Here is a 16,702-nt window from a genome sequence, read left to right as displayed (position 1 = left end):
AAAAGACCCGTCACTTTTCGCGTCAATATGGATGTACCCCGAATTTGAGCCATGTTTTCAACCACTCGCCAATTTCTCCACAAAAAAAAATATCTCAGTCCACTGACGTTTTCGTGAGAGCCGGGTTACTTCATTCTTACCTGTTCTACGCAGTCTCAACAAACCCGTCCCCACCCCACCTACAAAGGCGGAGTTTGGAGTCTTCCTTTCCAATCAGTAACGCCCTCGAAATCGCTTTCCTGTTTTCTACGCGGACATTCTGATTGATAATTTGACTTTCATGATTTGCCAACATTACAATTGCAAAGGCAAACCGGCAGTTCAGTGTCAGCATTTTATCAGTTGGTCAGCTGCCCCACGTGCTTTTGGAAGTAAAATGAAATTCCAGACGTTGAGCTGGAAATTAAGCCTTATTTGATAAAGACGACCCAAGTCACAATTTAAAATGTTGCAAGCCTCTTTAATCTGGTTTGTGAATCATGTAAACATTATTTGCAGTGAGGACTGCAAATACAACAGTCCTCTCGCAAGTAGCTTAATACAAAAAATACAGTCAAGTACAGTATTTCACATAGGAGAGAGTATTGCCAGTGTGGAATCTTGAATACAGCTGTTGTGTAATAACTTTACACTAATCTTAAAAACCTCGTCTTAAATTAAGTTGTGCTGAGAGTGCATATCCAGTTGCAATACATTCAGTAAAACATACAAATAAATGCATGACACCTCAAGCATAATTATAAAAACACACAAAAGATAAAACAGCATATGGAACACTTTTAGCTAACAATGAATTATAAATAAACGCCATGGTTAAATAAAAAAACTCCATATTGCACTGATACCCTTCATCTCCCATTTAAAGTAACACTATAACTCAATCGTTGTGAGAAGCTGTAGGACTGCTTCCAGGTCGACCTTTGACCTGTAGGCAATCAGGCCACCTCGGTTGGCCCACTTCTCCGTTCCCGAGGCCTCGGCGACAGGCGTGTTGTAGAGCAGCTCGGGCCTCTCCTTTGGCCTCCCCGCCTGCTTGCGCTTCAGGCACTCCTTCAGGTCGGCCATGTCCCCTCCCAGCGAGCGCAGGATGGCGTGGGGGCCGCAGCTGTCCCACTTGTAGGTGGAGTCCTCCGTGAAGACGTAGACGTCCACCAGGCCCAGGATCACACACAGGGCCTTGTAGCCGGCGCCCGACGCGTAATACACACCCCTCTCACAGCAGTCCTGGAACAGGGCCCTCACACGCTTCAGCTCGCGGGTGCTCAGCACCGCGGAGAGCTTGGCGGTCGCCCGCACCTCGGGGTTGGGGTCTACCGGGGTTGGGGAGTCCCCTCTGGAGAGAGGTTCTGCCGTGGACGAGAGGGAGTTCACGCTGAGAGGTCCTGCAGAGATTCCCCAGAAGAACCGGCCACGCCACCTGAGCATGGTGGAAAGGAGAACAAGAATGTGAACATATAGGCCACCGTTAACAGTGACTCAGCAGTATTTCACCTGAAACAATATGCACCATTAATGACTTAGTGACGAGTCAGTTCATGCAAGTAGTACTAAAAGGTTTCAATCATAGTTACGTGTAGAGAATGGTCTTCCAGCTCTCACGAAAATATGTCTCTGTGTACCCTAATACTTGAGTTTCTTTCTGTTCATATTAACATCAGGAGTTCTTACTGGGGATTTCTGATGAGCATCAGAGATGGTTTGTTACCCTGTGCTGTCTTATGATGTTGATAATGACTGTTTGTTCTGACGACATGGAAGAGGAAAAGTACTGGACCTGAGATTTATGTTGGGATTCTTTGTGAATGCCTAGCTGAATATGCCCTCTGTAACAGCTGAATATGCCCTCTGTAACAGCTGAATATGCCCTCTGTAACAGCTGAATATGCCCTCTGCAACAGGTGAATATGCCCTCTGCAACAGGTGAATATGCCCTCTGCAACAGGTGAATATGCCCTCAGGTCACAGGTGAATATGCCCTCTGTAACAGATCAATATGCCCTCTGTAACAAGTCAATATGCCCTCTGTAACAGGTCAATATGCCCTCTGTAACAGGTCAATATGCCCTCTGTAACAGGTCAATATGCCCTCTGTAACAGGTCAATATGCCCTCTGTAACAGGTCAATATGCCCTCTGTAACAGGTTTTAAATGAAAGCACTCTGATTGACTGCTGAATGCAAAACTGTGACTTTTAATCAAGTGTACCCTGGGAAGTCAGTGGTTTCACTGCAAACAGTGAAATCTTTTTTGTCTGACAAGACGTTTCAGCCCTTATTTATCTTAATAAGGTATTATAACTTGTTTCTTGAGATTGTATTCTGACCACTGACAGTACAAATCTGCTTTGTCAAAGTCAGAATAAAGACAAATGTACTTGTTTTTAGTCTGGCCACACTAGTTTTAAGATATATTTGGGTTATATATATATAAAAAAAACAAACTTGGTAAATCACATTTTACTGTTCTGTTGGAAGATAATGCATCCTTCCATTTCATTACTTTTTTTTCTTGTTTTTGAGAGCTGATTTTTTGCAGTGTGTATAGTTTGTTCAAAATCACCTTTTACTGTCATCCATCACTGCAAAAGGCTGGTTGATGACCCCCATCACGGGCTCTCCTGTCCTCAGGTCATAAGCCCCGATGAGCACGGTCACACACTGTAGGCCTCGGCTGTAGATGCTATCCTCTGGCACCCAGTTGCTTATTCCTTTGATGTACTGGAACGTGGAGTCTATGAAACATAATAGCATACTAGCAGGCCTCCTCACAATAGCACTGACATGTCTTCAGTAGGCTTCATGATTCTATCACACAAAACAGCATGAAATTAGACCTCCATCCAACAGCACACTCACACACATGCACGCACACACACACACACAGTTAAAATGTTCCAATGCAGTGGGGTTCACATTTCTTTCCTGGATCTGCTATTTGCTAACATTGTACCCTACTTGTGAGAGGCTTTTGAAGGAAGAAAGAATCTGCCAGTGGCACATTGAGATAGAACTGCATAAAGGTCAAACCTCCATACGGCGATCTTGAGTTTTGAAGTTTTTCCTTGATTGGCTCCTGGCCTGCATTGTACCCCACTTGTAAGTCACTATGCGTAAGCAGTCTCGCCTTACATAATCACTTTCCATAAAGGTGTCTTCCACAAGACTGAGTGTGATGTAGAGGTTAAAGGTCATGCATTAGAAAGTGACGTGCCCAGGGGCCCTGTAGTTACCTATTGGATCTACCCACACACCCACTATCCCAGGGGCCCTGTAGTTACCTATTGGATCTACCCACCTATCGGATTTACCCAGTGGCCCTGTAGTTACCTATTGGATCTACCCACACACCCAGGGGCCCTGTAGTTACCTATCGGATTTACCCAGTGGCCCTGTAGTTACCTATTGGATCTACCCACACACCCACTATCCCAGGGGCCCTGTAGTTACCTATTGGATCTACCCACACTCCCAGGGGCCTTGTAGTTACCTATCGGATTTACCCAGTGGCCCTGTAGTTACCTATTGGATCTACCCACACACCCACTATCCCAGTGGCCCTGTAGTTACCTATTGGATCTACCCACACACCCACTATCCCAGGGGCCCTGTAGTTACCTATCGGATTTACCCAGTGGCCCTTTAGTTACCTATTTGATCTACCCACACTTCCAGGGGCCCTGTAGTTACCTATTGGATCTACCCACACTTCCAGGGGCCCTGTAGTTACCTATTGGATCTACCCACACACCCAGGTCGTGGTTGGGGATGTGGATGGACCCGGTGTGCAAGTTTGGGATGATGATGTCCTGGTGTGCAGCAGACGCTAGTGCCTCGGCGGCCTGCATGTTGCCATCCAGGACCTTGCTGAGGAGCCTGGCAGTGTCCTCCTCCCGCTCGCACAACACTACCTGGATCCGCTCTCCTGAAGGGAACAGAGTACCCGATGTTTGAGTTGGATTAATACGTGTTTTTTTTTACCCTCATAATGGACATAAAGGGGGGTGGGGCTGGGGCGAGTGATTACCTAATCCATTCATGAATTCATTTGTTTCTTCACCAAATATGTTGTTTTCAAGACCTGGGAACTGAAAAATATACAAGACAATTTAGAATATGTGGGGTTAGGTTCAAACAGCAGAGTAAAATGTGGAAGATATATTCACATTGGTGCATAAAATAACTATTCAGCCTTTTTTAAGTATTATTCTGAACATGTTCATTACTATTAACATCACAGTTTTACCCTTTTTCCTATGTCATGTTTGATGACTTCTTGGACAAGGACGTCTGCGAGAGTTTTGAAGTCGGCTGAAACCTTTCTGTTGTCGTTCTTCTTCTCCTCTATTAGCAAGCTGAAGAGAGTCTCCTCCTGGCGACAAGACCGGGCGATGTTGGCGGCCTTCTCCGAGGCCTGAACCAGCGCCACCATCAGCTCAGACATCACTCAACAGGTAAGGCGGGGATGGAATCAGGGGAACAAACAAGGGAACCTGAAGCTGTCTGCAGAATCAGCGAGAAAATATATTGAGCGTGTAAATGAGGGTCGATTCACTTTTTGTAGTGTCAAAAAAGTAGAGGGATATTCTTCTTGTGGTTGCATGAGACTTCATGGGCTGGTGCTCAAACCACTAACGTCATTACTATCAATATGTAGCTACACTATGCATCACTATCAAGTCATGTTTTGTAGAATTTGTAAACATGTTCTTCAACTAAGTAATTGATCAATCATGTTAGATGAGATTCGATTCACATCGTTCATCATGGCACGAATTATTTCGCTCATAGTGTGTATAATGAGACACTAAACTAAACGGATGATTTGACCTTTGTTAATAAGACTGCTGCCCAATGCAATGTTTTCTGAAGCTAGAAACTTTCACGCGTTATAGCAAAGGTTATTCTTTCTATAAAAGGGCCATCCGCAATGCGTACATGCCCAACGACATCTACACCCTGAACCACATAGATAACTTACGCAACAAAGTTAAAAATAGTTTCATAGATTTCAAATATCTAGCTGGCCGGCTACATATCGCTAGCTATGTCACCGGTAGCTAAGGTTAAACCAATTAATTAAAGCTAGCGTGACTTGCTAGCAGCTGCCAAGACTGGCTTAACGTTAGCTCACTAGCTAAATTAATGCTTTGGAGTGTGCAGAGGGGTTGTTATTCAGCAGCCATGAGAATGCCCACTTGCAGTATATACTCACGCTATGTTTTCAACGTGGATGACCAAGGGGCTGCATAGCTGTCCTCAGTTTCAATCAAACCACTTTAACTTTCAAGAGCGAATGAAATGCTAGCGGAAGTAGCGTCATAACCAAGTGCCTTTGTTTACGTTCCTCTCTGTCATACTGACCCGCCCCTTTCCCTCTTTTGGTGTTCTGATGAAAAGACATGGCAGCCCATAGACATGTATAGAGCTATACATCTATACATGTCTATGTGGCAGCCTATAGGACAGTGGTTCCCAAATGTTCTGGTCATGAGAGTTTGGACCCAAAATGTCCCATGGTCATTTACTTGCGAGTGGAATTTAATAGACTTTAAACCATGAAATAAACATCAAAATATATAAATATAAACATTAACTGTCCGACAGTCTGACAACAGGTAGATTTTAAAGCAACCCAATGCAATACTTTGCTACTATCGAAGCATTTTTTTTCATAAGCAACTACATTTGGTATTATCTTCAAATATTTTTTGGGTGGCAAATGGTCATGTGAGGGACAGATCGACACACCTGTTATTCCCACTAGGCGCCCAGGCAATACGCTATGCAGTTCTCTGGTTAAAATCACCCCAGAAAATGTAAGAGAAGCCTTTACAGCATGACATCGCCAACAATATCCCCACCTTTTATCAGTGCCAACTGCCAACACATTATTTTACCACACTGTCGAGTTATCTGTTTGCATCACCTTTTGCCCAACTTAATGATTTAAACTTCACGTTATTCTCTCAGTCAAATTAGCCCGTTCTACAGACATACAGGCTATGTTGGGTTCTTTGCCACACATGCAACAAAACATGCAATCACACGCTAACCCAGATTTCAAGAGATTACCCAGCAATATAACTACAATAATTAGCTACATATTCTACTTTTGTAATTATGAATTACATGGTGTCATTTTGCTATTTTCATTATGAGAGTATTTTGTTTTTACACCCAAGGACAGGAATTGAGCGTGTAGAAACAGAAACCGGGGGGTGAAAAATAATGTTGTGGCGAATAAAGCTATTATCACTAGTGTACACAACCCCACCCCACTCACCAACTGCAGTTGGCAAACACTATAGTCTGTGTACTTTTTTCAAAAGAGTTTTATGACAGAGAGGCTGGAAAAAAATTATGAAATGGCAAAAATAGAAATGAAGTAAAGAATTAAAAATATATTTATTCAGGAATACAGTATTTCTCTGTTCCTAAAACACATTTTTTCAAAACATGCCTCGGTTTCTCTGAACACTAAACCCAAGTGCCAACTCCCTAAACCAATTCTGCTAAACTTTAAGCACAATTCTCTGCTTTAAACACAGATTTCAATTGTTAACCGCACTTTCTTCAAACCACAACACACAATTCTCTGCTTTAGACACAGTTTTCAATTGTTAACCACATTTTCTTCAAAACACTAAACACCATCCTCTCTACTTTGCATGCTTCATCAATGCCAAAACCTCCTTGTGTTCAAACAGAAAACACTGCTAATCAAATGACAAAACTTCCATTTCCAAAGCTGTTGTGCAATTTGAAATCAAAACTTTAGCTCCTATTTTGGAGAACAATTTATGGCAACATTGAAGTGAGTGGTGATCAGAGGGGCAGAGGAGTGAGAGTAAGAGGAGGAGGAGGAGGAGGAAAATGATGAAGAGGAAGAGCAAGACGGAGAGCCATTACTGTATCTCTGATGAGATTCAGGCCAATGTGTTCAACCATGTGGTCAACATGGGTTTGACCATGCAGGAGGCTGGCAAGGCTGGCCAGAGGGTTCAACCAAACATAAGCCGCTTCTCAGTTGCACCGATTCTCCGGACATTCAGAAGAGAGAATGGGTAAGAAACACTACTATGACAGTAAAACACTAGTTTGAATGCCTTACTGTATCAGGAGCATAGTATTCTTGTATTTGTATCTGTAGAATATTTTACATTGTACTGTATTTGTAAAATTACAGTATACGCAAACAAATACAAAGAGCAACCATTGATGACCAAGACATATTCCTAAACATCAATACAAAGAGCCTAGCCACAGTGGACCATGTTCTAAGGCAGAACATCTCGAGAATGAAGCAGGTGTACAGGGTGCCTTTTGACAGAAACTCTGATAGAGTCAAACAATTACAGTATGATATGACTATGTGCAAGTAAGTCATATACGTTTCCACAACTGATTACGTCCTATCAGCACAGAAACATTACTGTACTGTATTGTAATCCAATCACATGTTCAAATCAAACTGTATTTTCAGATGTTTCACAACACAACAATTGTCGATATTGTCTTGAGCAAGAACAGGATGCAGTCTAGTTTTTTTGTCCTTTTATTATTTTACATTTTTCTTTCATTTTTGAGTTAAAACATTATACAGTTACAATATTTTACAACAGAAGAAAGCGTACAGTAACACTGGAGATGAAAAGGCATAAAATCAATCAAATACTCCTGATAAGGCCTTCATACTAGTGTTTTCCCATTTCATAGTAGTGTTTTCCATTGAGCACATCAGTGTTCAATCAATGCTTAGAATGTCTACTCAAATAATGGTCTGTGTTTGTTGTTTGAAAACAAAATGCCCTTTTGAGGTGATATAATAGTGTTTTGAAACCAAAGTGTCATTTTGCAAGAGATATAAAGGGTTTTGCATTTTGTGTGAGTGGTTTTGGGATTTGTGTTTAGAGCTAAGAGAAACCGAGGCATGCTTTGAAAAAATGTGTTTTAGGAACAGAGAAATACTGTAAAAGGATATATTTTACATTAGAATGTATTGCAACATGAGCTGCCTAAGTGCATTCATATTTAGGCCATGGATAATTATGATCATTTTTGAAGTCAATAATGCTCCAACGGTTCCATTCCCAGAATTGCACATGATCCTTCAATCTTTTGGCGGTTCATCCTGTGGAACTGAATGATGCGTAGTTTCAGTTGATTAACTATTCTCATAACAGTGTGTCATAACTTTTCATCAATCTTCAACCTCAGTCACAGGCTACCTAGGCTTCTCTGTCCACAGTGGGTGAAAAAGAAAGTACATTCTAAATTCAATTATCTAAATAAATCATTACATTTTATCATCATGGGCTTCTATAGGCCTTGTATTATGAGATATAAAATGTCTGATCAAAGTTTAAGTTTCAACCCTAATGCACATAGTTCAAAAAGAGGGGGGAAAGGTACACTGAAGACATTCTGCTAAGACTTGTGACTGTAGTTTAGAAGTGACTGTTTGCCCGAGGGTCTATTAACGTGTACGTTAACCTTTGACCTTTAACATGTACTTTAACCTTTGTACTGCCAAAAGGCCATGGCAGTGTTTATGTTAGCTCTTGGGGTCGCTGGGTAGGTGAGAGTTCAAAGCTGTGGTTCAAAGGTCACATGTAGGACTAGTCATAGGACAGCTCACTAGCCCTATCCGTCCAGTGCTTCTCTTTTTTCCGTCTCCTCCTATGTGCCATAACGAGAGCCGCCACCACGGTGATCACCACGGCAACAGTGATGATGAGGACCGTGACCATCTCGGCGATGCAGAGCTCAGCGTCGACCTCCGTCAGCCCGTAGCCCTGCAGCTCAGGAGGCTCTGTGCACCTCAGGTTGTGGTAGTCGTCCAGGAAGAGTCGTCGAATGCTGTGCAGCTTCCGAAACACTCTCTGCAGGTCACAGTCGCAGTGCCAGGGGTTGTTCTCTAAGAGGATGTGCGTACTGTAGGTGTGCAGACTCAGGAAGGTCTTGAAGTGGATGCTGGTCAGCTGATTGCAGGCCAGGTTGAGCAGCGCCAGGCTGGTCAGAGGCGTGAGTGCGCCGATCTCTATGAGGCTGATGTTATTGTGCTGCAGGTTCAGCACCTCCAGGGATTTGAGAGTGGTGAAGACGCCGTTGTCGAGCGACCAGATGCGGTTGCTGTCCAGGTAGAGCCGCCTCAGCGTGCTCATGCAGCCGAACGCTCTCACCTGCACCAGGTGGATGGCGTTGTGGCTGAGGTTGAGCCGCAGCAGGCCGTCCAGGTGCTGGAAGCTGTGGGTTTCCACGGAGACCAGCCGGTTCTCCGACAGCAGCAGCTCCTTCAGGGAGCCCATGCCCAGCGTGAAGCCCTCTCCCAGGGCGGCGAGGTGATTGCGGCTCAGGTCCAGCTTCAACAGGCTCTCGAGAGGCGAGAAGGCTCCGTCAGCGACGGTGCTGATGTTGTTGTCGTTCAGGAAGAGAGTCTTGAGGCGCCGCGTGGTCTGGAAGGCTCTTCTGGGGATGTGGGTCAGCTGGTTCTGAGAGAGGTCCAGGTGCTCGGTGTAGGGGGGTAGCTGAATAGGCAGGAGGCTGAGGTTGGCTTGGGCACAGTTGGCGATCCTGAGCTCTTCCTGGCAGGTGCAGTTTATGGTGCAGTGGTGCAGGAAGGACTTGTTGTGGGCGTGTACTAACAGAGGGATCACCCAAAAGAGGCGCATTTCGGCTCTCCAAGGCTGACACCTGTTAAGGGAAAGATTTCATGGAAGTATATCGATTGTTTTGGTCAATTGCTTTGGACAAATCAACTGCTAAATACTATAACCAAACTATAACCATAACTTTAGTTGGGAAAAGCAGACATTTCAATAATGATAATCCCTATTGTTAAATTACGGTCCATATTAATATGCTGACACAGGCACAATGAGTTTTAATACACAGAAAGCAGCAACAAAAATCCTGCTTTTATACAGGCAGCATTTCACATAACCATAGAACACACCTGATTAAAAAAGCACAATTTAAAATGTTATCATCTGGTTAGACTACAAAGGTCAAACAAAAAGAGGCTGAAAAAGATCCATCCTTACCTGTGCGGTGTGCAGCGGGACTGTGGAGTTCAACCGGTGTTGATGTCTGTCAGCGGAGGGTGGGCAGCAGCTGGAGAGTGTCTGTGCCGGGCCTTGGCGCTAGCGGCGAGGCGCTATTGTGAGCGGGCTAGCTGCTGACAGGTGGAGAGAAAAGAGAGAGACAGGGCACATCAATAATTCACAGCGCTCAATAACACACACACACACACACACACACACACACACGGAGCCGGCCAGAGGATGCTGAAGGGTTCCAGGACGTTGCCTGCAAATTGAAACCCCCAACACACACAGAGCAAGGGAGTCGGGAGGATGAGGAGTCTGCAGCTTGCTGGGGTCCAGTGCCAGAACGTGTAGGAAAGCCAACTGTCATCTACTTCTTTTGTCCACATCGAAGAAGGAAAAACGGAAGAAAGCGGATAACAGAAGTGAATGGGAGGGCAGGAGCCATATTTTTGCATTTCTTTCCCTGTGTGATCTGAGATCTGATTCTTTCTTTTATCCGCAGAAGCAAAGAAAAACTTCAATGAATATAAAGGAGAAGATATAACGTTTAACATATTTTTTTTCATTTGTTTGCTTTCTTGGTCTATCACTGTTTAAAGTTAGTGGCATACATTTAGGAAAGTGAATGGTGTTGTGTTTTGCAAATATGTAAAGGTTTGGTCACACCCTGCAGAAATGAAGTGAACAGAAAAGAAAGAACCCTTATGATATTGTTGCATTTTGTTTTCCTGTTTTCAGTTCTATCAGTTTAAATTTAGATTGTATTGGTGCACGTCACAACGACGCATTTCAATCAGTCCCTGACAAAGGAGATCCTTACGTAATCTGCTTCTGATTTAATCTGTACAACAACTGCTTCTTTATATTAGCGGATGCAGTTGCAGAAGGAGGCAGCCGTGTTAAAGTTCCCCTGTGAATGTATGCTTTTGTCACGAGACACCATGAGAAGCTTTGAGCACCGCAGGAAGAGGAAGTCACTTAAATACCCACTCACCCTTTGCTTTTACACATTAGCTGTAAAGAAATCTGGGCTGGTCTTACATCAGAGACAGATGAATGAAACAATCACACACACACACACACACACACACACACACATACACACACACACACACACACACACACACACACACACACACACACACACACGCATATGCATGCACTCCCTGGACAGCATCCACACACAAACACACACACACACACACACACACACACACACACACACACACACACACACACACACACACACACACACACACACACACACACACACACACACACACACACACACACACACACAGTCCAGAGCAATGGCCGGCTCAGGTTCCATTAATTTCCTTCACATCTGATCATCCGACTCTCTAGGATCTGGTGACCGCGCCCCCTGAGGGACCTAGGTGGTGTGAGTTTCACTGGGGGCAGAGCATGGCCTCCGAAACACGCTGAATTTAAAGGCCTCCGAAACACGCTGAATTTAAAGGCCTCCAAAACACGCTGAATTTAAAAGGTTTCCAAAACATGCTGAATTAAAAAGGTTTCCAAAACATGCTGAATCTATAGGTGCCCAATACATGCTGAATTTAAAAGGTTACGAAAATAATGCTTAATTTAAAGGTTACCAAAACATGCTGAATTTAAAGGTTTCCAAAACATGCTGAATCTAAAGGCTTCCAAAACATATTGAATTAAAAATGTTTCCAAAACATGCTGAATTTAAAGGCCTCCAAAACACGCTGATCCTTGATCCTGGTGAAAGATTGTTGATATTTAAACCCAACAGTCAATCATCCCCTCCCCCCAACACTCCTCCATTCAGTGCTCCCGAAGCACCTGTTGATTGGCTGGAATAGTATACTGTTGAGTCCAAGCCCTGAGGACAACCCCCACCCCCCAACTTCCCCCTGTGGTCAAACCTTGTACTGCGGTCCAGGTAGCCTTAGCAGTTATTGACAGCAGATTGACAAGGATTTGTTGTCATAGATATGATGTTTTAATCTCGGCACAGCAAGATTTGAGGGATCCAACTACTCTCTCTAACAAATGTCTTCGAGAGATTTGTGCCCCCTCTACACAGGCAAACCACAATGCATCTTTTTAACAAATACAAAAAACAAAAAAAAATGTCACTGCCCAGTATCTGAATCATTGACACCGAAGGCTCATACTCTTAAGAATCTGAACAGTTTACACTTAATAGCTAATATTTACTGACACTTCATCAGGCTTTCCTTGTAGTTGTGTGCTTACGTAGTATCAGTTTTCAGGTAATTATTTATGCCTAACTGAACTCACCAAACAAAGAAAACTATCCAGTGAGACAATAAGCAAGCACTATCCAAATCTGTGGCATGGCTAACCCAATGATTAAAGGAATGAGAATTAAATGGAAACTCACCTCCTCTCTGCTAGTGAAAGGCATCTGAGCAAGGCATGGTGCGTGTGTGTGTGTGTGAGATCTGAGTGCCTCAGGGAGCCGACTGGCAGTGAGTGGCAGCGGGCAGCAGGCAGCGGGAAGCGGGTGATGGGTGACGGGTCTCAGGTCCTTGTGTGAGGCTGCTGTTCCTGCAGCGCATCTTTGGTAAAAGTGGGTGTGTTCTGTGCATACGCGCTCATCCGATCTGTCCGCCAGGATTAGGTGGGGGAGAAACAGCCTTGTCCGAGAGCACAGCCATGCAATGTAAACATCTTTGCGAGCATGAGCATGAAAAGATTCCTGAGATGACGTTAGGGGTGGGGGGCGGGCGGGGGGGGCTGTTTTGATGAGTCTCTAATCCCACAGGATTACGCCTCTTTTGATGAAACTCTTCACTTCGCCGTCCCCCCATGCCGCCAGTGGTGGCCTCAGGAAGACAGTCCTCAGCCTTCACCGGTGGCATGGTCACAGTCCTCAGCCTTCACCGGTGGCATGGGCACAGTCCTCAGCCTTCACCGGTGGCATGGGCACAGTCCTCATCCTTCACCGGTGGCATGGGCACAGTCCTCATCCTTCACTGGTGTCATGGGCACAGTCCTCATCCTTCCCCTCTGCTGGGGCCCAGGCCTCCTCTCCCAATGCTGGGGCCCAGGCCTCCTCTCCCAATGCTGGGGCCCAGGCCTACTCTCCCAATGCTGGGGCCAAGGACTCCTCTCCCAATGCTGGGGCCCAGGCCTCCTCTCCCAATGCTGGGGCCCAGGCCTCCTCTCCCAATGCTGGGGCCCAGGCCTCCTCTCCCAATGCTGGGGCCAAGGACTCCTCTCCCAATGCTGGGGCCCAGGCCTCCTCTCCCAATGCTGGGGCCTATGGCACATGTGGATGCCTGCAGGTTTTGTTGTTGTTGTTGTTGTCGTTGTTATTTTTCAGACATTTTTTAAATGTAGAGGTAACAATGTTTTTTGTGCTCAGGCAAACAATTTAGCCTATATGAAATATTTTAAGTATTGATAAAGAATGCAATTTGGATCATGTTAAGTGTTTATCTATGTATGCTATAATAATTCATGCCTTAAATTGCAGGGGATCAGTGTGTTTTTCCACATGTTCTTAAAATGAAATATGCTTATTATTTTTATATTCTATTTTCAATAATAATGTGCTACTGTTAATGATGTTTCTGTTTCATAACATTAAACCACTGGTCAATAAACAGAACTGGATATGAACCCCGCTTGTGCTTTCCATGTCAATACTTACCTTTGGTGTGACCCAGTTAGGTCTCACTCTACATCTATATGTCACTGTATCTGCGGATTAAAGCCATCCGGGATTAGTGTGTTTAAACATACATTTCCACCAAATGGATGCCTGCATGTAATCTTCACATGGACCATCAACCCTCTCCCACATGAAAATCTTAAAAGGTTATAAGTGACTGTGACGCAAGGATTGTGCAAGGCCGCTAAGCCTGCCACCGTATAAGGTAATGTGTGCTGCTGTTCCAACTTTCACCAGGAGATGACAGTAGTCTCTAACACATGATGGTTATCACAGCTGGAACCTGGATTTGAAATAACAGCTGGGCTGGGCTCGCTGCTCGTAAATGGCAAACTCTACCTACAGACAGTAAAAATGACATAGAGAAAGAGAAAGCAAGACAAACTGAGAGAGAGAAGGAGAGAGAGAGAGAGAGATCTTGTTAGAGATCTTGTTCCTACCTCACTTAGTAATTTTTGGTGTAAATATTTCATTGCTGCCATTGCAAAGTGACACAACTTATGTATGCTTTACTGGGCACACTTTATATTTGTCCTCATGGTAACAGATTAGATTGTTAGAGACCTAGGCCAAAATGGTGAAACTAGCATGATTCATGTGTGTGTGTGTCTTCGTGTTTTTGTATTTTTATATGTCTCTGTGTGTGTGAGTCATTTGAGTAGGCCTCTTTTATGGGGGAGGGAATGGCTGCGTGAATGTGACCTCCAGCAGTCGGACATCGCCCCCTTGTGGCGGAGTTAGGTCACATGGTTGCATTATTCCCCCACCAGGCAATTCTTTTCAGCAAAACTGCAGGAATCCTACAGTGATTGATGGAGAATCACTGAGGCCTGTTAAGAGTCATAGCAACGGCCACATGTTACACATTAACAATATCAGTATGACAACAGAGCATATGTAATGGAGCAATGAAACCACAGGGGTCTCTCCAATTGTTTTATACAGCAGTTATGATATTATAGTTATGATATAAGAGAGATAAAGAAACAGAGAGAGGGAGAAAGGAACAGAGATGGAGAGAGAGAGCGAGAGAAAGGAACAGAAAGAGAGAGAGGGAAGGAGAAACACAGAGAGAGAGAGAGAGAGAGGTGAGAAAGAAAGAAACTTAGTGAGAGAGAAGGAAAGATACCAATCTGCAAATCCTCTGTACACTGTTGTGAATCAGGTTCTGAACCAAATGCAATGCGTGACCTGGTCCAGTTCAGTCCAGGTATCACGCTCGGTGTTCCTGCCAGAAAGGGTCTGGGGACTTCTTCTTCTGAACCAAAATACAGCTTTTATCAGACAGCCATGGAGCCAGGGTTCCTGCCGTTCCCCCTTTCCCCACTGATTCCCACAGATTGGAGGGCTTTATCATGTGTGAGCCCATTGTGTGAGAAGATCTAATCTGTTCAAGACCATGCTATTATGAAGGCCTGCTGTGACAAACACTACTTCCCACCTTGCCCTGTGAGTCACTTTTAAAGAACTCATTTTTAGTTCTGTTTGAACATTTCAACATTTATTTTTCCAGTGAGAGAGAGAGTATTTCTATTTTGTAAAAGCATTCCTCTTGGCATCAATAATGGATTCTCTTGCCTCCGAACAATGGAATAATGCCGAAACGTCTCTCTCTCTCTCTCCCTCTCTCTCATTCTCCCCATAACCCCTTTTCCCACAAAAGGAGTATAACTTTCAGCAGTGTTGTGTTGCAGTGACCATAATGACTCGACACACCACTCTGTAGTTAGGATCTGATTATGTGTGATGCAGACATTTACGGTTTGTAGTTCTTGGATGGGAGTGTGTGTGTGTGTGTGTGTGTGTGTGTGTGTGTGTGTGTGTGTGTGTGTGCGTGTGTGAAACCACCCATTGTGTTTTACAGAGCTAAGCCATGCGAGGTGCTAACAGCAAGGCAGCCCAATCAAACATAGCCCTGGTTCAGCTTGCAGGCAATTTGTGCAATTTAACTCGTAATAAAATACTTCTGCACTATCGGAGGTACGGTGTGGAGGGTGAGAGAGAGAGAGAGAGAGAGAGAAGAGAGATGGGAAGAGAGAGGGGAAGAGAGTGGAAAGAAGAGAAGAGAGTGGAGAGAGCTATCTCACTTTGAGCCCTAGGTCAGGCTTCAGAGCATTTGGCAAATATTGTGGCAGAGTGGCGCGGCGTGGCGCGGCGTGGCGTGGCGTGGCGTGGCGTGGCGTGGCGTGGCGTGGCGTGGCGTGGCGTGGCGTGGCGTGGCGTGGCGTGGCGTGGCGTGGCGTGGCGTGGCGTGGCATGGCGTATGTGCTAGCCTGTGGTTGGAAGAGCGCGACAGCCAGGCTGGACAAACATAGCCACGGACAGATCCATTTTAACACCTAACACAGATACTGAGAAGGAGGAAGGGCGGGAGGATGGTAGGAAGACAAAATAACTCAAGGTGATAAAACAGTGGGGGAGGGCTATAGGAAGAGGCACTATAGATGTGTCTCGGGATTTATACTGATAACAGATCGGGGCGCACGCTGCTCTGTGCTCTCCACAAGTTTAATGCACAACCTCTGCTGCGTGCTGCTGGCTGAACACCTTTTCACATGAGAGTGTGTGTGTGTGTGTGTGTGTGTGTGTGTGTGTGTGTGTGTGTGCGTGCTGGCTGAACACCTTTGCACATGAGTGTGTGTGTGTGTGTGTGTGTGTGTGTGTGTGTGTGTGTGTGTGTGTGTGTGTGTGTGTGCTGCTGGCTGAACACCTTTGCGTGAACACCTAAAGGAGGCCGCTGGCCCAAACATACCCTGACTCCTTCTACACACATAATTTAATGAATAATTAAATATAACATTAAATATACCCACATTATGCGCTAAGACAACCCCATATGTTGACGTTGAGCCTTGTGCCATAAACAGTTTGTGTCTTAGCATGCGCAGCATGCGCGACTACCATCGTGTAGTGGACTACCATCGTGTAGTGGACTACCATCGTGTAGTGGACTACCATCGTGT

General features: G+C 44.8%; 2 protein-coding genes across 2 annotated transcripts; both read right to left on the bottom strand.

Annotated features, from left to right (window-relative positions):
- Positions 1-456: 456 nt before the first annotated feature.
- Positions 457-5,280, bottom strand: LOC308361933 (inositol polyphosphate 1-phosphatase-like). Its single transcript, XM_080834419.1, has 6 exons — positions 5,212-5,280; positions 4,243-4,499; positions 4,024-4,084; positions 3,727-3,921; positions 2,560-2,731; positions 457-1,417 (listed from the first exon to the last, which is right to left on the bottom strand). Exons 2-6 carry the CDS (start codon positions 4,438-4,440, stop codon positions 871-873), a joined length of 1,173 nt encoding a protein of 390 aa, XP_080690545.1. The 5' UTR covers positions 4,441-4,499; positions 5,212-5,280; the 3' UTR covers positions 457-870.
- A 3,337-nt stretch (positions 5,281-8,617) lies between these two features.
- Positions 8,618-9,670, bottom strand: LOC308362228 (uncharacterized protein; the record flags this gene model as incomplete). The annotated part of the gene is made up of 1 exon (XM_080834791.1): positions 8,618-9,670. The coding sequence occupies one exon, from the start codon at positions 9,668-9,670 to the stop codon at positions 8,618-8,620; it is 1,053 nt and encodes a 350-aa protein (XP_080690917.1).
- Between the last annotated feature and the right edge of the window lie 7,032 nt (positions 9,671-16,702).

This window comes from Sprattus sprattus (genome assembly GCF_963457725.1).
Source record: "Sprattus sprattus genome assembly, chromosome: 3".
NCBI lineage: Eukaryota > Metazoa > Chordata > Actinopteri > Clupeiformes > Clupeidae > Sprattus > Sprattus sprattus.
The sequence above is the reverse complement of the archived record's forward strand: the minus strand, read 5'-3'. Positions and strand labels throughout refer to the sequence as shown.

Bases quoted from the DNA above. Each gene is read 5' to 3' on its own strand.
- LOC308361933 (XM_080834419.1), bottom strand. From the start codon at position 4,440: ATGTCTGAGCTGATGGTGGCGCTGGTTCAGGCCTCGGAGAAGGCCGCC. The intron at 4,085-4,242 runs GTAAAACTGTGA...TATATTTTTCAG, and splicing joins AACATGACATAGGAAAAAGG to TTCCCAGGTCTTGAAAACAA. The intron at 2,732-3,726 runs GTAACTACAGGG...TATGTTTCATAG, and splicing joins TGTGTGGGTAGATCCAATAG to ACTCCACGTTCCAGTACATC.